The sequence below is a fragment of the Idiotropiscis lumnitzeri genome, chromosome 8 (assembly GCF_059441095.1).
Source record: "Idiotropiscis lumnitzeri isolate Australia: NSW breed Sydney's pygmy pipehorse chromosome 8, RoL_Ilum_1.0, whole genome shotgun sequence".
In the NCBI taxonomy this organism is placed as follows: Eukaryota; Metazoa; Chordata; class Actinopteri; order Syngnathiformes; family Syngnathidae; genus Idiotropiscis; species Idiotropiscis lumnitzeri.
In genome coordinates this window covers 1,945,168-1,965,000 of record NC_142398.1, presented here as the reverse complement: position 1 = coordinate 1,965,000, position 19,833 = coordinate 1,945,168, and the positions used below count along the sequence as shown (strand labels likewise).

The following is a 19,833-nucleotide window of genomic DNA, read 5'->3' as shown; positions in this document are numbered from 1 at the left end:
AACTAAAGCAGTGATTCCTCAGCCTAAGAAGTCTGATGACCTCATAACAAATTATGTACATCATTCTACAAGTTCAGATGAGATCCCTGACAGTGTATCATCAGATATGTTTGGCGTGCTGAGCTGCAAAATTGGAACCCCATCCGCACAAACTCAGCAAGAATTTTCTCCTGTGAACCAAACAACGGTGCCAACGTGTCAACCAGAAAAGCACGAGAGAGGTAGAATATTTAAAGTAAATTTACACTGAAGGATTTTACCATCATATGAATGTTGTTGAAATGTTTTGTGTGTCTTTATAACTTTATAAACTATGCTTTTTGTTCCCATTTAATGTATGATCATAGTTGAGAATCTTCCGTCTCGAATTTCAATAAGCGCAGTAGTCATTGATGATTCACCACCAGATCAACACACTTTTGAGATAAAAATGACTTCAGGAAATAATACTGCGGAAGAAAAGCATGAAGAAGCAACAACCCTGGTCAACAGCCCTTCAAATGACAAGCAGACCAAAATGAAGAAAACACAGAAAATCGAAAAAGTACAAATGACAGAGGACACATGGACAAGCCTTCCGTCTGAGCTAGGTAAAGTTTCTTTGAATTTATTGCTCAATCTTGTCAAAGTCTCCATAATGTGATCAATAAAATAGTATTTGACCGGCTATTAAGGGTTGCTAAACATCTCATACTGCCCATTTAGTTTGTCAATTCCACAGGGATGAGAATTTTCCGCCTATCAGCTGTTTTACAATGTTTTGGACCAAAATGACTATTCTTGAGATACATTTGTTGAGAAGTCTTTGGCTGGGTAGGCTGATATTCTCTTCGCGTCACGGTTGAGCGAGAGCGGAGAGAGTGAGTAATCCGCCTTATGAGCTGGTTGTTAAGCTATTAAAGTGTGGGACGCTGTTTAGAGATTTATGACCCATCAATCGTGTTGGTGATTAAAGTGTTTATTGACCGTATTTTTGCGGCCAAAAGACCCGCCGTATCAAAGGGCACAGTTGAAGGTGCTATTTATGTATTTAGCACATACACTGGGCGCAGCCCACTATGAGGCGCATGCTAGCTCACGCATTAAAAAAAATGCTATCTCGCGCATGCTAGCTCACATTCAGAGAAAGGCAACTTTGTCAATAGCAGTACCACAGATGCTGTAGGAGCTCGCATGACAACACAACAGATAGCAATGTCAGGGGAGGGATGTCACTAGTCACCACACTCCTTAGTCAGTTTTAAATCAAAACCAATACTATCACTGAACAGCATACAAGCAAACAATGAAACAAAGGAAAACAAGTATTTATTTTATTTGTGCCTTTTCCAGTGTATATATACCGTGAGAGGTGAGTGCCATTGGCATTTAATGTGAAGTGTTGATTTGTCGGCTAGTTCCTGCTGCTGCTTCCGATGGACGTGCGCTAACATTAAGGTTAGCTGTCGGTAAATAAGCCTATTGCATATTCTCATTTGTGCCTGTTTACCTCAATTCATGTTCCTTAGATCGGTTTGGCGCAGTTGATGTGCAAAGTAAGCATCCAATTTGGAAGCATTGTGGGTCGCGGATGCCATGTTCAGAGAGAGATGTCATCGTAACTGGTCCTCCTGTGTTAGGTTCCTTTTTCATTCACCTTCGAAAGCAATGACTTTTCCCTCAACATTTTCATCAAGCTCATGCTACAGTTAATTCACTGTAAGCTGTCAAGGCAACCGTGATAAAGGCGCAAGACGCTCAGTTTCCTGGCTCATGAATATCGATTTTGGCTTGCTGTTGACCTGCGTTAACATACACTGTGTATCCAACACGTCGTGATAACTGTACAATGACAAAAATCATTAAGTAGACATTATAAATCAAATTTACGTTTCAACTTCAGAGCAGCCAAAATAGTACTTCCGGTAGCAGGTTCTTTTTTTTAACTCAAAAGTAATCGGAAACTGAGATGTTTGTGCTCTTACGTGGAAGTAATTCAGAAGGTTGATGCTGCATCCTTGACCAGGCAGGAGGCTGCTGGGGGACCATAGGCTTGCTCACTCTTAAGTCGAGAAGCTGCAAAATATTTGGACTCGGGTGGGCCTAGAAGATTACTACGACCACAGACTGAACAGGCCCATGGTCTTTATAGAGAAGCTGCATCATGAGAACTGAAGACCACGTGTCAGAGTTTTAATTGGCTTAGGAATGGGGCTTCATGCATCCTCTTGCAGAACATTTGGATGCTCATCCGCTCTTTCAACATTGTGACGTGGTAGTTGTGGGAGTTCAAAGAGCACTAGCCCTTGCATCACTGGAACCAACCATTCGGGTTAAGTAAACAGTTTATCAGAAGTGTATAATTCTTTAACATTAGAGCCGTCATTTTGACGGATTGCGCACTGAGACAATTACGCCATCAACTAAAATGATTAGTACTCATTGCTCTGACTCGCTGTGTGTCAACCGACCAATTCATCCACAGACTCATCAATATTCTGAAGCACATTTAATGCTTCCTTTACTCTAAGATTTTTTTTATAGATCATGGTGACGGCAGCATTTATTGACACGCTGTAGTTAATGGTGTTATGACTCATAGCTATTTTTATATGGTTCTATACTATGCAATTGGACCATTGGAATGAAATCAATAAGGTATTAGGACAAGTCAGGAGACCAGGAGCAATAAAAATGCGTCCAAGTTTGAAAACCGTCAAAATGACGGCTCTTGTAGTTCTAGTGTTAAGAAAGAGGCCAAGTACTTGCATTAAGATGTTTATTGCCACTCCCAGTTGAAGTTTACTATACGAGGTAAATAAAACAGAATTACACCGAGTATTTATCAGAATCAGAAATCAGAAATCCCTTTATTGTCATTGTACTCAAGTGTGCAACGAGATTAGAGAGCTCCCCTTTCCAGTGCAATACAACAATAATTCAGATAAATATATAAATTAGATAAATTAGAGAATAGTTAGTGCAATGGAAAATAATACTGAATAGGATATATAAAAACACATCACTTTGCTGTTCTGCAAGGTTAAGGGTGGTCGTGTGTGTGTGTGTGTGTGAGAGTTTCGAATGAAGATGTCTCTTGGAAAGAAACTGTTTCTCAGTCTATTGGTCCTTGATTTGATGCACCTGTAGTGCCTGCCAGAGGGCATCAGGTCGAACAAGTGTGAGTTTGGGTGGGTATTGTCTTTGACAATATTGAGAGCCCTGCTGAGGCACCAGGTGGTGTAGATGTCCGACAGTGAGGGGAGAGGGCAGCCAATAATCATTTGCGCTGTTTTGACCGTCCTTTGGAGCCTCACTCTGTCCGCCTCAGTGCAGCCGCTGTACCAGGTAGAGACACAGTACGTCAGCAGGCTCTCGATGGACGAGTGGTAGAAGGCCAGCAGCAGCTTCCTGTCCAGGTTGAATTTCCTGAGGACTCTCAGGAAGTGCAGACGCTGGTGGACCTTCTTTACCACTGCTGTGGTGTTGTGTGTCCAAGAAAGGTCATTGGAGATCTGTACTCCCAGGAACTTGAACGTGTGGACCCTCTCCACACACACACCTTCGATGCAGAGGGGGGGCGGCACCGTCTTGTTCCTCCTTTGTTTTTGCAATGTTGAGTTGCAGTCTGTTGTCCTCGCACCAAGCCGTCAGTCTCTGGACCTCCTCTCTGTAGGCTGTCTCGTCACCTTTCGAGATCAGACCGACCACTGTCGTGTCGTCAACAAACTTGACAATGGTGTTGTTACCGTGGGCCGGGCTGCAGTCGTAGGTGTAGAGGGCGTATAGGAGAGGGCTCAGCATGCATCCTTGAGGGGAACCGGTGCTCAGCGTATGGGTGGAGGACGTGTAGGGGCCGAGCAACACAGTCTGGGGTCTGTTGGTCAGCAAGTCCTTAATCCAGATGCGTGTGAGGGCTGGGAGGCCAAGAATGTCCAGTTTGGCGACGAGGATGTCCGGGATGATTGTGTTGAATGCTGAGCTGTAGTCCACAAAGAGCATCCATGCATATCTCTGCTGTTGTTCCAGGTGGCCCAGCACAACATGCAGAGCAGTGTCGATGGCGTCCTCAGTGGATCTGTTAGCCCGGTATGCAAACTGGTACGGGTCCCGGGTGGGAGGAAGGCAGTCCCTGATGTGCTGGAGAACCAGCCTCTCGAAGCACTTCATGATGACTGGCGTGAGAGAAACAGGACTGTTGTCATTCCGGAGGACTGCGGGTGACTTTTTGGGGACAGGAATAATGGTGGAGTTTTTCAAGCAGGAGGGGATGACTGCTTGAGCCAGGGAGCGGTTGAAGACCCTGCAGAAAACATGTGACACTTGGTGGGCACATGCTCTGACGACCTTGCCTGGTATTCCGTCGGGTCCAGTAGCTTTCCTGGGGTTAATAGCCAGGAGCGTGCGCCTCACATCGTCTTCCTCTACGGTGAGTGGGGGGGAGTTGAGGCATGAAGTGCGGGGGTGTGACGGTTGGGGCGAGTCAAAGCGAGCGAAGAAGCAGTTAAGCTCCTCTGCCAGCGATGCACTCGGGTCTACAGAGGTCGTGCTGCTGCCTCAGAAGTTGGTGATGCTCCGTAGACCCTGCCACACCTCCCGTGGTCTGTTGCTGGCAAGGTGGGACTGGTGGGCTTTGTCGCCTGACCTGAAGGCAGCGTCACGGGCCTTGAGGAGAGAGCGGACCTGGCTGGACACCCAGGGCTTCGCATTTGGGAAGGTCCGTATGGTCTTGTTTAGGGACACAGTTTCCATGCAGAACTTGATGTAGTCCAGTACACAATGCGTGTAAACATCAAGGTCCTGATGATCAAAGAGGTCCCAGTTGGTGTCTTGAAAGCAGTCCTGTAATTCACTCATGGCGTCATCACGCCAGGTTTTCACAGTCTTTGTGGTGGGCCTGAATCTGCACCTGAGAGGGGTGTACGCAGGTGCGAGCTGCAAGGACAGGTGGTCTGACTGGCCGAGGGGGGCGAGTGGGAGGGCCCTGTATGCGTGCTTGATGTTCGAGTACACATGGTCGAGAGTGTTGTCTCCCCTCGTTGGGCACTTGACATGCTGGTGGAACTCTGGGAGTACAGTCTTTAAATTGGCCTTATTAAAGTCCCACGCTACTATGTGAACGCCATCAGGGTGGGCCCGCTGATGTTTATTGATGACGCACACGAGTAGTGAGAGCGCCGTGCTAGTGTTAGCGTCGGGAGGGATGTAAACAGCTGTGACGATCACTACCATTAGCTCCCTCTGGAGAAAATAAGGCCGGCATTTAACGAACATGTACTCGATGTCGGGGGAAGAGTGCTTCTCAATGATCGTGCTATCGCCGCACCAGTTCTCATGCACGTAAACACAGAGCCCCCTGCCCCTGCTCTTACCGGTGTCCCTCGTCCGATCCGTGCGATGTAGCGAGCGCCCAGCCAGCTGGATGCTAGCGTCGGGGACGTTGGCGTGCAGCCAGGATTCTGTGATGACGATCACACTGCTGTCTCGCACATAGCGGTTTCCCAGGATTTGTAATCCCAGATCGTCTATTTTATGGACCACGGATCTGGTGTTGGTGAGGTAGAGACTCAGCAGTGGTTACCTGTGGGGCTGCCGTCGCAGCCGTAGCAAGACACCGGACCTGCAGCCCCGCTTCTGCTTTCTCTCTCTGCGTCGCCGTCGCCGCCTCCCGGTCCCGATGACAAGCCATGGTGAGCCGGGTGGCCTCGCCAGTTCGTCAGGAATTCTGCAATCATAGCAAAATTCCTCTGTGATGGTTATTTCGCATCGATACGTGATGTGTTTTTATATATCCTATTCAGTATTATTTTCCATTGCACTAACTATTCTCTTATCTAATTTATATATTTATCTGAATTATTGTTGTATTGCACTGGAGAGGGGAGCTCTCTAATCTCATTGCACACTTGAGTACAATGACAATAAAGGGATTTCTGATTCTGATTCTGATATCCAATGTCCACGATGTCCTGGCGGGTATATTGATGCTGTGCCTTTGTTGGTGCCAATAAGACCAAGCAAACACAAATAAAAAGCAATAAGGAGCACTGGGAGGGAGAGCCGTTAGCCGCTGCGTCTATGCGCGCCGCCGTCTTGAATCCTGATTTCTGATTCTGAAAATACTGCAATGATAATAGTACTGTAATAGTAAAAGTACTATAATGGTAGAAAGTACTGCAATGATACAAGTACTGTAATGATAAAATATAATGCAATGATAAAATATACTGCAATGATAAAAGTACTGTTATAGTAAAAGTACTGCGATGATAATAATAATAATAATAATAATAATAATATTGCCTTTATTAGTCCCACAATGGGGAAATTCGAGATTCGAACCCAGGCCTCCTGGGGAGACTGGGTCCAGAACGCGGCGCCTTAGACCACTCGGCCATCCTGGCAGAAATTACTGCGGTGATAAATGTACTGTAATAAGAATACTGTAATGGGAGAAACAAAATTCAGCATTGGTCAGTATTTATGTACAGCATTGGATAAAGCCCAGTAGTCGTGTGTATTGCATTCTAGGACTGCACAATCTCACTAATGCCCTCCCGTTTGTAGGCCTGACCTAATATTCTTGTTAAAATGTCTGACAGCAGTCAGCAGGAAGGAGCGGCGAAATCTCTCTTTTGTACAGCGAGGGTGTAACAGTCTATCACTGAAGGAGCTGTGGAGTGTTCGAAGAGTGTCATTGAGTGTGTGAGCTGGGTTGTTCAGCATTGATGACAGTTTTGCCGTCATCCTCCTGCCCCCTCACTGAGTCCAGGGAGCAGCCCAGGACAGAGCTGGCCCTCCTCACTAGTTTGTCCAGTCTAATTTTTGTCCCGGCCCGAGATGCCTCCTGCCCAGGAGACCACTCCATGGAAAATGACCGGTGAAACCACAGAGTCATAGAAGTTCCTGAGGAGTGTCCCCCGAACGCCAAAGGACCTCATCCTCCTGAGTAGGAAGAGTCTGCTCTGACCCTTCCTATAGAGTGCGTCTGTGTTGTCGCTCCAGTCCAGTTTATTGTTCAGATGAACACCCAGGTACTTGTAAATTGAGACTCTCTCAACGTCTGTTCCCTGGATATTCACTGGTGCAGGTGGAGAGTGCCGACGCTTGCAGAAATCCACTACCAGCTCTTTGGATTTCCCAGTGTTGATTTGGAGGCGGTTCTGCTGACACCAGTCCACAAAACCCTGTGTAACCCCTTTGTACTCCCGATCGTCTCCGTCAGTGATGAGGCCGACAATCGCAGTCATCAGAGAACTTCTGCAGGTGACAGGTTGTGGAATTGTATTTGTAGTCCGAGGTGTAGAGGGTGAACAGGAAGGGAGCCAGAACAGTTCCCTGCGGCGGTCCCGTGCTGCAGAGGAGCACGTCAGACACACAGTCCTGTGTCCTCACGTACTTTGGCCGGTTTGGGAGGTAGTCGTGGATCCATGTGATGAGGTGGTGGGCCACTCCCGCCTGCTCCAGCTTGTCTCCCAAAAGGGTGGGCTGGATGGTGTTAAAGGCACTGGAGAAATCAAAGACATGATCCTCACCGTGCCCCCCGCCTTCTCCAGGTGGGAGAGTGAAGTGTGAAGCAGGTAGACGATGGCATCATCCACACTGATGCCAGGCTGGTATGCGAACTGAAGTGGGTCCATTGAGGAGCTGACCAGGGGGGGCAGATGGACGAGGACCAGTCTCTCCAGGGGCTTCATCAGATGAGACGTCAGCTCCACTGGTCTGAAGTTGTTGAGCTCCTTCGGGTGGGGGATCTTTGGAACCGGAACCAGGCAGGATGTTTTCCACAGCTGGGGGACTCTGCCCAGCTTCAGGCTCAGGTTGAACATGTGCTGGAGGATTCCACACAGCTGGTCTATGCAGGATTTGAGGAGCTGGGAGCTAATCCCATCTGGACCTGCTGCCTTCCTTGCCTTCATCTTCCTCAGCTGGTTCTTCACCTGAGATGTTGTAACAACGCTGAGCTGGAAGAAGTGATGGTTGTCTGATGTGGCCGGGAACTGGAGCCTGTGGAGAGAGAGAGAGGGGAGAGAAGAGAGGAGAAAGCAGGGGAGAGAAGAGAGGAGAAAGCGGGGGAGAGAAGAGAGGAGAGAGAGGCGGAGAGGGGGTCTCGTTCGCAGTGGCAGGAGGGGTTGGTGCGGGATGGAGCAGGGGAGACTGAGCGGGGGCAGGCATTTGATCAAACCTATTGAAAAATAGGTTAAACTCATTTGCCCACTGAAGGCCCCCCCACTTCTGGGTCTTACCTGGTTGTCCGTGGCCTGAGATGGTGTTCAGGCCCCTCCAGACATCCCTGGCATTGTTCCGCTGCACCCAAATCCAAGGATTGCATCAATTGTTTGTTTTAAATGTCATCTCTGCATCTCATAGGACACTTCTGTAGGACTTTTTCCCCTCTCTGATCCTCCTCCTCAGCTGACGTTGCACTCTCTTCAGCTCCTCCTTGTCGCCTGACACAAAAGCCCTCTTTTTCTCCTTCAGGAGAGCTTTAATGTCCAATGTTATCCAGGGTTTGTTGTTGGAGAAACCTCTTACTGTCCTGGTGGGAATGGTGTTCTCTATGCAGAAATTAATATAGTCTGTAATTGTGTCTGTTAGACCATTAATGTCCTCCCCGTGGGCTTCACTGAATACTTACCGCACAGTTGTGTGGAAACAGTCCTTTAAGGCCTCCTCGGCTTCTCCAGACCATCTCTGAACTGTGCGTGTCACAGCTGGCTGCCTGCGGACCAGAGGTTTGTACACAGGCAGGAGAGCAACCAAGTTGTTGTCAGCTTTGCTCAGCGGGGGGAGGGGCAGTGATGTGTACGCCTCCTTGGTGTTGGCAAAGAAAAGGTCCAATATTTTATTGTCTCTGGTGTGGCAGGTTACATATTGTGTGAATGAAGGCAGAGAGGAGGAAGGAGAAGCTTGATTGAAGTCACCAGAGATACGGAGCAGGGTATTTGGGTGCTGTGTTTGTAGCCTGCTCACAGCTGTAGTCAGTACGTCACAGGCTGTCTCACTGTTAGCAGAGTTTGGCACGTACGCCGCCATCGCGATCACATGACTGAATTCTTGCGGTAAATCGTACGGACGGATGCTAACAGCTATCAGCTCAATGTCCCGACTGCAAAGTTGATCCTTAACAGTTATGTGCCCAGGGTTACACCATCTAACAAACACAGCCCGCCCTCCTCCTTTCCTCTTACCGCTTTCCAGTGTTCTGTCCGCACATAGGATTTGGAAGCCGTCCAATTCCACGGCGGCGTCTGGCCACGACTCCGTGAACATCAGCAAGCTAGCCTCCCGGAAATTCCTCTCGTGCCGGGTTAGCGCTGTTAGCGCGTCCATTTTATTGGGAAGGGATCTAACATTCCCCATAATAACGGACGGGAGGACGGGGTGGTATCGTCTCCTCCTTGCCTGGCGTTTAGCCCCCGCACGACATCCCCGTCCGTCTCTTCCTCCTCAGCTTGTGGGGAATATCGGGTCTCGCTCCGGGAGCCGGCGCGGGGTTAGCACTGAGTGCTAAAAGCTGATCTATTGTGTACACAATCGATCCGTAGCTCAGAGTTTCATCTCCGGACACGATTGCGCAAAAAACAGCCCCTAACAGCAGTAAAACCACCGCAAGTCGGATGTCCATTGCTGCGATGAGGTAAAATAAAATAAAACAGGGTAAAGGGCAAAAATACACGAAACAGGCTCAATAGTGAACCACGCTGCTGTAAACAGGCAGCCACTCGCGCGGCGCCGGAACCAGAAAACTATGTAATGATGTAATAAACTTGTTTTCCAAGTACAATACTGAGCACATTTTTCTTACTAAAAAAACATGGTAAAAATGTTCTTATTTTTTATTATTTTTTTTTCTTTGTGGTGGGGTAAGCACCTCAACGGATTACAGTGTAACCTGTGGATTTCAATATTTATTTTATTTTATTTTTTACATTGTGTCTTTATTTGGAACTTTTCCACCATGAAATAACAAATTCACATCAAGGAGCAGAACAAAACACTATTATCTTCTGTGACTATGACGTGTCCATTCCCAGTCAATCATATACGAAAAGGTCAGTTTGATCGTCCCTGACAATGTCCATTTTTCTTGAGTAAATGGAATTCACTATTGGAATGGAGTGAAATAAAACAATCCACATTAGCACAGTAAAGAAATTAGATAATATTTCAGGTTAAAAGTAGAATGTATAAAACTGCAAACAAAACCCGGGAGGGAGTGGGCCGTGCCATCTGTCGCTGCTGTCTCATATACAAAAATAGAAAAAAAAGGAAAACAAAAATTAAATACATTCAAAATATAGCATAGTTAGGAAAGTTAAGCCCATATTCTATTACATCAAATATTGTCAGCTCTCTTGGAAGAAATGAATGAATGAAATGCCCCAAATTTGGTAGAATTTGTCCTTCTCAACTCTAATTTGATAAATCAACTAATTCATTTTAAATATCTCCAAAATTATCCGTACCAATCCTCTAATGTAGGTTGAATTGGGCTTATCCATAGTCTTGTAATCTTCTTCTTACTGGCTACCAGGTGCATTTGCAGTAACTTAATTTCTCTCCTTTGTTCCAGAGTAGTAACATGACCAAGGTACACGACATTAAAGCTCAGAGGAATTTGGAAATTAAATACAACACTCAAGGACATCTGGACACCCTTCCGGAAATCCTTTACTTTAGGACAGTTCCAAAAGACAGGTAGTGGTTGACAATTGTCGAGCCACAGTCTCTCCAGCATGGTCTGTCCACACCCTTGTATTTTTCCTGATATGGGGTCCCTAAAGTATCTGATAATATTCTTCCAGCAATGTTCCCTCCAGTCCATAGAGCTGGTTGAGGAGCATTGGAAGGACCAGATGTCGCCCACGAAAATTCTTGTGTCATGTTTTGGTCATCAAAGAGCCACATTTAGCTTGTTATTGTCATGAAAAAAAGGGGCGTTAACGAAATATTTTTATCATCGTTGATGAAAACAACACTGTTACTTTCGGCATTTTTTTAATAGTTAACTAGTAACTGTATGTATGTATCCATTTAATAGTCCGATGCACCCCATGTTTGGAATAAATTGGACATATATTCTCATACCTACCATTGTTGACCATTGTTACCGGTTTAACATTATAACTTGATCAAGTCTCTTCTCACAATTCATTCTAAAAAAAATTAATTGGAGCATGTATCATTCTGCTCATATCATTTCGGACGATATCGGTTATTGCAATATCGGTATTGGATCGGAAGTGGAAAATGTATCGGGGCACCCCTACTTATAATTGTTTTTAATGTTCTGTTCTATTATGTTCACATAGGAAGACACAAGATTTCTGACATCACAACAATTACTGAAGAGAAGAGTGAGAATAAGCCACTAACAGAAACTCCCATGACCACAGACAACACCGTGCATTATGACTCCAACATACCAGTTGGTAAGACACCTCTTGGAATTTATGAACATTGAACGACTGACTCTAAATTTATAATATATACATTTCCACAAAGATTAGAATATGATTTAGATAATTTGGTGATCTTTTCATTGTCAAAAAGCCGTTTTTATCTGATTTTATTTTAGTCTAGTGTTTTCTGGGGCGGTGGCTGTTCCCAAGAAGTTCATTTTGGATCATTTGCCATTGATTTAATTCCACTACCCAATAATTATATTTTAATTTAAAGATTCAATGAGTACAAATCGGAATAGAATAGAATCTGAAAAAACAGTCAGACATTGTACATCTGTCAGAAACATTCAAGATTAAAAAAAATATATATATATTATAATATTCTACTATTCTCATGAAATGGCATTGGGGTCAGGTTTACTCAAATGGTTTCTTTTAAAACAGTTGCCATCATTCACACCTCTCCGTCTCTGTCTTTGTGCATCAGGTATGGAATTCTTGGTCCCTAAAACAGGCTTCTTCTGCAAAGTGTGTAATCGTTTTTTCAGTGGAAGCAAAGACACTCAGATCACCCACTGCAAGAGCCTCAAACACTTTGAGAATCTGCAGGTATGAAAACACACCTTTTATTTTCTGAATTTAAAGGCTCTGCATCATGCACAATCAACTTTTCTGACCCCAATGTTTTCATCCATTGATGCTTCTTGGAGCATTCTTGCTCTCTAAGAACCATCTGCTCGTAATCTAAGAAAACGATTGGCTCTTCAGTCTTATACGTATAAGATTGAAAAACCACCCCCGTACCGGCCCTGCAAACTAAATACATGCGCATTTTCTCGAACAGCCAGCGGGAAGCCTGACATGTGTATCCGGTAAATCGCCGCAATGAGCGCCCATTTAGGCTGAACTTTATTTCAACCAACATAAACACCAAGATCCAAGAACAAACCACCTGTTTTAACCTGTCTATTGGTTACAACTGAAAGGGCGCAGAAGCAAAGTTTATGAAATTATGCCTTCCCATAATACCACTGTGCTACTGTACATATAAAGTCAAGCATAGTACTTCTTAGTGCTGGGCGATAATTCAATATCAATATATTTTGCGATAGTTATGTGATCAATATCAATAGAAAATGCCTTAGATAAAATGTTCAATAGAAATAAATGCTGAAAATAAACCACGACATTGTGCGTATTAATGTAAAATTAAACCGCCCACTCCATGCAAACTTGGCTACTGTTACATTCATTCATAGATACTCTTACAACCCACTCGTGAACGTTAAACAACTAGACGTAGTCATTCGCTTCAATTGACAAGCCTGCACTTTGTAACGCGTGCAAAAAAAAAAGAACAAATTGGGCGGGTGACGGCCATGTTTACGTCCTCCAAAATAAATGTTAGTTTTTATCACCATAGCCGTGAAAATGCTATTTTCAAAATTAAATTGTATTGTACGTTTACGTCACAACTTGTTATGGAGTGTTGTTTTTTTTTTTTTGAAAGTCTGTTGCATTATCACCAAACACGAATAAAACCTTTTATCTGACGTATTTGATGTGGTGATATTGACTTGAGCTGTGTGCGCCTGGAAGATGAAGTGGACCCAAACACCACACCGTTTGGTCTTTACAAGTTTTGTTCGTCTTCCACAAGTACAGAAAAGAACAAAAGAAGTCAAATCGCTGCAGTTGCTCGCAAAATCGGAGAAGGAAATGTTAATCCTGAATCTATTCAGTAAATGGAAATAAGAGTGAACGTGATGTCATTTCCCGTTCTAGAACCAATCAGTGAGTGAATGTGCTGTCCTGCCATTCTCGTTCGGCCATTACGGCTGCAACTTTTTCAGAAACAATAATAATAATACAAACGCAGGAATTAGAATTACTGCAAATTACAGAATACTGCAACATTGGTGAGAATGCGGGCAGGGGGGAAATTTCACAATTGCAAGTTAGGCTAAACTCTGGTCAATAAATTTCAAATACTCCGGGGGGTGGCTCACTGCCTTTTCACACTTTCCTCCTGGGGCTCATACACGTTAACAAAACAATAGCTCGGCTTATTCCCCAACTCACCCCTCCCCTTCCTGGTTAAATGACCAGAAATGGAACATTGCTAAATATTTAGTATATAAGTGCGCTCGTTGAAAATGACTAAATATTGAAACTATATAAAAATGTGAACATAGGCTAGACATTAGGGGAAGTTGGACTTTGGTTCGGACCTTTTAATTGGAAGAAATTTAGTCGTGGACCTCTGTGACTTGTAATTGAATACCTCTGATCTAAATAATGCTTTCCATCTACAAAACAACATTAACAACACCACAAAAAGGGGCTTTTGATAGCAAAATAACAATTTCTTTGCACAACACAAAACTACGTCATCAGTTGGTAGATTTGAAGCGCTTTGAGTACCTAAGGAGGTTGAAAAGCCCTGTCCAATATTCACAAGTGCATGTGTTTGACTCCACACTTGAATCCGACTCTTATTTTGGGACTCGTGAACATTCTCACAGTCTCTGTGTGGCTTGCTCTCATTTTGTCGCCAAACAAATGTCTATTTGTGCATGTGTGCAGCTCAGGTACCAGCTCGTAGGTTGTTGCCCCTCTGTGTCCCTACCTTTCCATGCGCCCGAGCACGCTTCAAAACTTGGTCAACGTCAAATGCAACATATTGCTGCTCTAAAAATTTAATGCTTTAATGATGTTCCAGAAATGTGTATCTGCAAATAAGTTTAGCAAATATAAGTCCTTGCGAAGAAAACTCTTTGACAGAACAATTTATCTTTTTGGGATGGAAACTGTGATCTCGGACAATGCGATTTGGAGATCGTCAAAGTTGCCATTTGCACCACCGTACTGATTTGAAAAAATAAATAAATAAATTGCAATGTCAGCTGTAATTTATTTCGCCTCTGCTTGAATGCTAGGCATGAAGACATCTTGCACCGCAACAGTACGGACTTTATATGTACTATATATAAGTCTGTGTTCAGCAGCAGCAACGAGCCGCATGATGACAAATAAACGACCCCACTAACAAGTAGTGTTTTAAACGAGGAGGTGAAGAAGGGATCACTAAGCGTGCTAATCACTAAAGTGAAATACAGGGAGGGCTATCGACATTATGTACGGTTGACTTGAAACAGAAGTCTGGTTAGAATCGCGTTAAGGCGGAGAGTTATGAACAGAAATGTTGTATTTCAGTCGATATATATCTAGATATAAAATAAGCTAACGGCTACATTAGCAATTTAGCAGATGCTCTCACGGGAAAAGGCGGATGTCATCATGACGAGGAGTTTCAATGTCAAATGTATGTTAAATATTTATTCATCTCATCAATAATATTTGCACCACACAGTACTGAGTTTTGAGATCTACACAATAATAGGTCTCAAAATTATATATTTTATTCTATTTAGCTTTGCAAAGGGACAATGATTTTATTGACATATAAGCTGACATTTGTGTACAAAGAAAACATTAGGTCGAAATGTAAAACATTTTGGGGTTAAAAAAAGCATTTTCATAATCACATTTACACTAAAATACTAAATTATACTTGACAGAAAATTGTTTTTGAAAACTTAAGAACTTCCTCCCTCACATAACCTCTTTAGTGTCTGCATTACTACAGTACTAGCTTGTATTGTTTTTAATGGTATTATGGCATTTTATCTCTTGTTTGTAAATGTCACTGTGCATTGTTAGGATAATTGTAAATTAAATCGAAATCGCAATACCTGTCAGAAAAATCGCAATACAACTTTTTTCCCAAAATTGTTCATTCCTTGTACACATTTATATATAGCATTGTATACATTAAGTCCATGACAACTAATTAAATTGTCTTGTTCATTTGCAGAAATACTTGGAGACAAGAAAACCCAAAGGTCAATAGTTTTGAAAACTGATCTTGAGTGACTTGCTGTTCTTTTGAGTTCCCCTCTTGTTGTCCTGGCAAAACAAATTAACTTCAGAGGACTTATCCCCTAGTCCAGATCATTTGTCAACTTATTTTGTGATTTTCAGAGGACTGACCCATTTCTAATGAACAATTTAATTAACTTGGATTTATTACATAAAAAAGACCTAAGGACTTTAGATGTAATTTTCATCAGATGTAAATGCTTTCAGGAAATCGTTGTTTCTTTTCTCTAAATGTTTTTTAGTTTAGTTTAGTTTAAACTGGTATGCTCAGGTGTCACTCCTTTGCTGACGATATGGTTTGGCTATGAAGCAAAATTATTGCTGTAATGGCATTCAAAAATCCTACATCCCTGCATGTTTTTTGTTCACTTGGGTTTCCGTGAAGACCTATGTAGTAAAAGTCGTTGATTTTAATTTAGTTTAAGTACATATTCCCTGTCTGGCTTAATTTTGTTGGTGCTGTTTTTCATTGTAATACATACTGATTTATGTTCAAGGAACAGGGATGCAAGAAATAAAACAAACTGTACTCCTCCGGCCCCCCACCACAGCTTTTTCATATTTTGTTAATGTACCTTTCACCTCATGTACCTTCCAATAAAGTACTTGATGCGGCCATTTGGTGGTCTTGGGTTTATTTCAAAAGTTCAGGTTCATTCATTATTTTATTTATTTATTTTTAACTGCAGTATTTTTTTTATTATTATTCTGACCAGAAATAAGTCAAAATAAATGTTTTGTAGATTGTGGCACATGTAGCTGAACAATGAGTGTATATATGTAATTGTCACATGTATTTTCTTATATACTGATCATTAACGTAATATTCTACTACAGTCAACTTATTGTAAAATATATATATATATATGTGTGTGTGTGTATATATATATATATATGTGTGTGTGTGTGTATATATATGTAGGGGTGTGTGTGTGTATATATATATATGTGTGTGTATATATATGTATATATTTGTGTATATATGTGTATATGTATATATGTGTGTATATATATATGTGTATATATATATATATGTGAGTATATATATGTGTATATATATATATATGTGTATATATATATATATATGCATATATATTATATGTGTGTATATATATATATATATATGTGTGTGTGTATATATATATATATGTGTATATATATATATATATGTACATATATATACATATATATATATATATATGTGTGTGTGTGTATATACATATATATATGTGTATATCTGTATATATATATGTATATATATATATATATATATACATATATATATATACCTAATAAACTTAGACAGAAAGACATGGCATGGCACAGAGAAACCATATGAGAAAATGAACCCAGGGTAGGTCTTCCGCGCTGAGAGGGATGACAGCCCACGGCCACAGGGAGCTCCGCCATCACACAGACCCCCGGCCCAGACTGACGGGGGTAGACCCTACACATAGCGCAGAGGGCCCCGGTCCGCTAGGCCTAAGGAGCGTCTGGGATGAAGCCCAACAGTCTCTACGGACCTGATGTCCTCTGACAGGCTATTCAGAATCAGCATCAGAAATCCCTTTATTGTCATTGTACTCAAGTGTGCAACGAGATTAGAGAGCTCCCCTCTCCAGTGCAATACAACAATAATTCGATTAAATATATAAATTAGATAAATAAGAGAATAAATAATGAGATGGAAAGTAATACAAAATAGGATATATATAAACACATCACATCGCTGTTCTGCAAGGTAGGGGTGGTCGTGTGTGTGTGTGTGTTTGAGTTTAGAATGGAGATGGCTCTTGGAAAGAAACTGTTTTTCAGTCTATTAGTCCTTGACTTGATGCACCTGTAGCGCCTGCCAGAGGGCATCAGGTCGAACAGGTGTGAGTTTGGGTGGTTATTGTCTTTGACGATATTGAGAGGCCTGCTGAGGCACCGGGAGGTGTAGATGTCCGACAGTGAGGGGAGAGGGCAGCCAATAATCCTTTGCGCTGTTTTGACCGTCCTTTGGAGCCTCACTCTGTCCGCCTCAGTGCAGCCGCTGTACAAGGTGGAGACCCAGTACGTCAGCAGGCTCTCGGTGGACGAGTGGTAGAAGGTCAGCAGCAGCTTCCTGTCCAGGTTGAATTTCCTGAGGACTCTCAGGAAGTGCAAACGCTGGTGGACCTTCTTTACCACTGCTGTGGTGTTCTGTGTCCAAGAAAGGTCATTGGAGATCTGTACTCCCAGGAACTTGAACGTGTGGACCCTCTCCACACACACGCCTTCGATTCAGGGGGGGGGCGGCACTGTCTTGTTCCTCCTGAAGTCGATGACGATCTCCTTTGTTTTTGCAAGGTTGAGTTGCAGTCTGTTGTCCTCGCACAAGGCCGTCAGTCTCTGGACCTCCTCTCTATAGGCTGTCTCGTCACCTTCCAAGATCAGACCGACCACTGTCGTATCGTCAGCAAACTTGACGATGGTGTTGTTACCGTGGGCCGGGCTGCAGTCGTAGGTGTAGAGGGCGTATAGGAGAGGGCTCAGCGCGCATCCTTGAGGGGAACCGGTGCTCAGCGTACTGGTAAAGGACGTGTAGGGGCCGAGCAACGCAGTCTGGGGTCTGTTGGTCAGAAAGTCCTTAATCCAGATGCATGTGAGGGCAGGGAGGCAGAGAATGTCCAGTTTGGCGACGAGGATGTCCGGGACGATTGTGTTGAAGACAGAGCTGTAGTCCACAAAGAACATCCTGGCATAGCTATGCTGTTGGTCCAGGTGGCCGAGCACAACATGCAGAGCAGTGTCGATGGCGTCCTTAGTGGATCTGTTAGCCCGGTATGCAAACTGATAGGGGTCCAGAGTGGGAGGAAGGCAGTCCCTGATGTGCTGGAGAACCAGTCTCTCGAAGCACTTCATGATGACTGGCGTGAGAGCAACAGGACGGTAGTCATTCAGGAGGACTGCGGGTGACTTTTTGGGGACAGGAATAATGGTGGAAGTTTTCAAGCAGGAGGGGATGACTGCTTGAACCAGGGAACGGTTGAAGATCCTGCAGGAAACATGTGACCGTTGGTGGGCACATGCTCTGAGGACCTTGCCTGGTATTCCGTCGGGCCCAGTAGCTTTCCTGGGGTTAATAGCCAGGAGCGCGCGCCTCACATCGTGTTCCTCTACGATGAGTGGGGGGGAGTTGGAGCATGAAGTGCGGGGGTGTGACGGTTGGGGTCGGTCAAAGCGAGCGAAGAAGCAGTTAAGCTCCTCTGCCAGCGATGCACTCGGGTCTACAGAAGTCATGCTGCTGCCTCGGTAGTTGGTGATGCTGCGTAGACCCTGCCACACCTCCCGTGGTCTGTTGCTGGCAAGGTGGGCCTCCAGCCTCCTCTTGTAGTTTGCCTTGGCTAGCTTAATGCCTTTGCTCAGGTCAGCACGAGCCACCCTGTACAGGGCTTTGTCGCCTGACCTGAATGCAGCGTCACGGGCCTTGAGAGAGCGAACCTGGCTGGACATGCAGGGCTTCACATTTAGGAAGGTCCGTATGGTCCTGTTCAGGGACACAGTTTCCATGCAGAACTTGATGTAGTCCAGTACATATTGCGTGTAAACATAAAGGTCCTGATGATCAAAGAGGTCCCACATGGTGTCTTGAAAGCAGTCCTGCAATTCACTCATGGCGTCATCACGCCAGGTTTTCACAGTCTTTGTGTTGGGCCTGAATCTTCGTCTGAGAGGGTGTACGCAGGTGCGAGCTGCAAGGACAGGTGGTCTGACTGGCCGAGGGGGGCGAGTGGGAGGGCTCTGTATCCGTGCTTGATGTCCATAGATGAGGACCAGAATGGCTGAATGCAGCCTCACTGTGTGTTTCGGTCCTCACCCTAGGAATAACTAAAAGGCTGGTGCCAGAGGACCACAGGGTCCGCGAGGGTTGATACAAGAAGAGAAGGTCAGATAAATAAGATGACCCTAGGCCGTTATGACATTTAAAAACTAACATCGATATACCCGCCAGGACATCGTGAACATTGGATATCGATGCGAAATAACCATCACAGAGGAATTTTGCTATGATCGCAAAATTCCGAACGAACTGGCGAGGCTGCCCGGCTCACCATGGCTGGTCATCGGGGCCGGGAGGCGGCGCAGGCGACACAGAGAGAGGAAGCAGAAGCGAGGCTGCAGGTCCGGTGTCTTGCAACGGCTGCGACGGCAGCCCCATAGGCAGCCACTACCGAGTCTGCACCTCACCAACGCCAGATCCGTGGTCCACAAAATCGACGACCTGGGATTACAAATCCTGGGAAACCGCTATGTGCGCGATAGCAGTGTGATCGTCGTCACGGAAACCTGGCTGCACGCAGACGTCCCCGACGCTAGCATCCAGCTGGCCGGGCGCTCGCTACATCGCGCGGATCGGACGAGGGACACCGGTAAGAGGAGGGGCGGGGGGCTCTGTGTTTACGTGCATGAGAACTGGTGCGGCGATAGCACGATCGTCGAGAAGCACTCTTCCCCCGACATCGAGTTCATGTCCGTTAAA

General features: G+C 44.5%; 1 protein-coding gene across 3 annotated transcripts in view; it reads left to right on the top strand.

The window, feature by feature from the left end:
• LOC148331484 (uncharacterized) overlaps nucleotides 1-15,947 on the top strand; it is a 77,794-nt gene extending 61,847 nt beyond the window's left edge. For 2 of the 3 annotated variants that reach the window (XM_088302148.1, XM_088302147.1), the window contains exons 19-23: nucleotides 1-221; nucleotides 348-590; nucleotides 11,295-11,414; nucleotides 11,875-11,996; nucleotides 15,265-15,947. The exon at nucleotides 1-221 is cut by the window's left edge and continues 17 nt beyond it. In XM_088302148.1, the coding sequence (XP_088158274.1) occupies nucleotides 1-221; nucleotides 348-590; nucleotides 11,295-11,414; nucleotides 11,875-11,996; nucleotides 15,265-15,300 (742 nt within the window). In that variant the 3' untranslated portion in view covers nucleotides 15,301-15,947. Of the gene's footprint in view, nucleotides 222-347; nucleotides 591-10,555; nucleotides 10,681-11,294; nucleotides 11,415-11,874; nucleotides 11,997-15,264 lie in introns of those variants that run through there. The other variant, XR_015844612.1, reaches the window with a different exon arrangement.
• The last annotated feature ends 3,886 nt before the right edge of the window (nucleotides 15,948-19,833 follow it).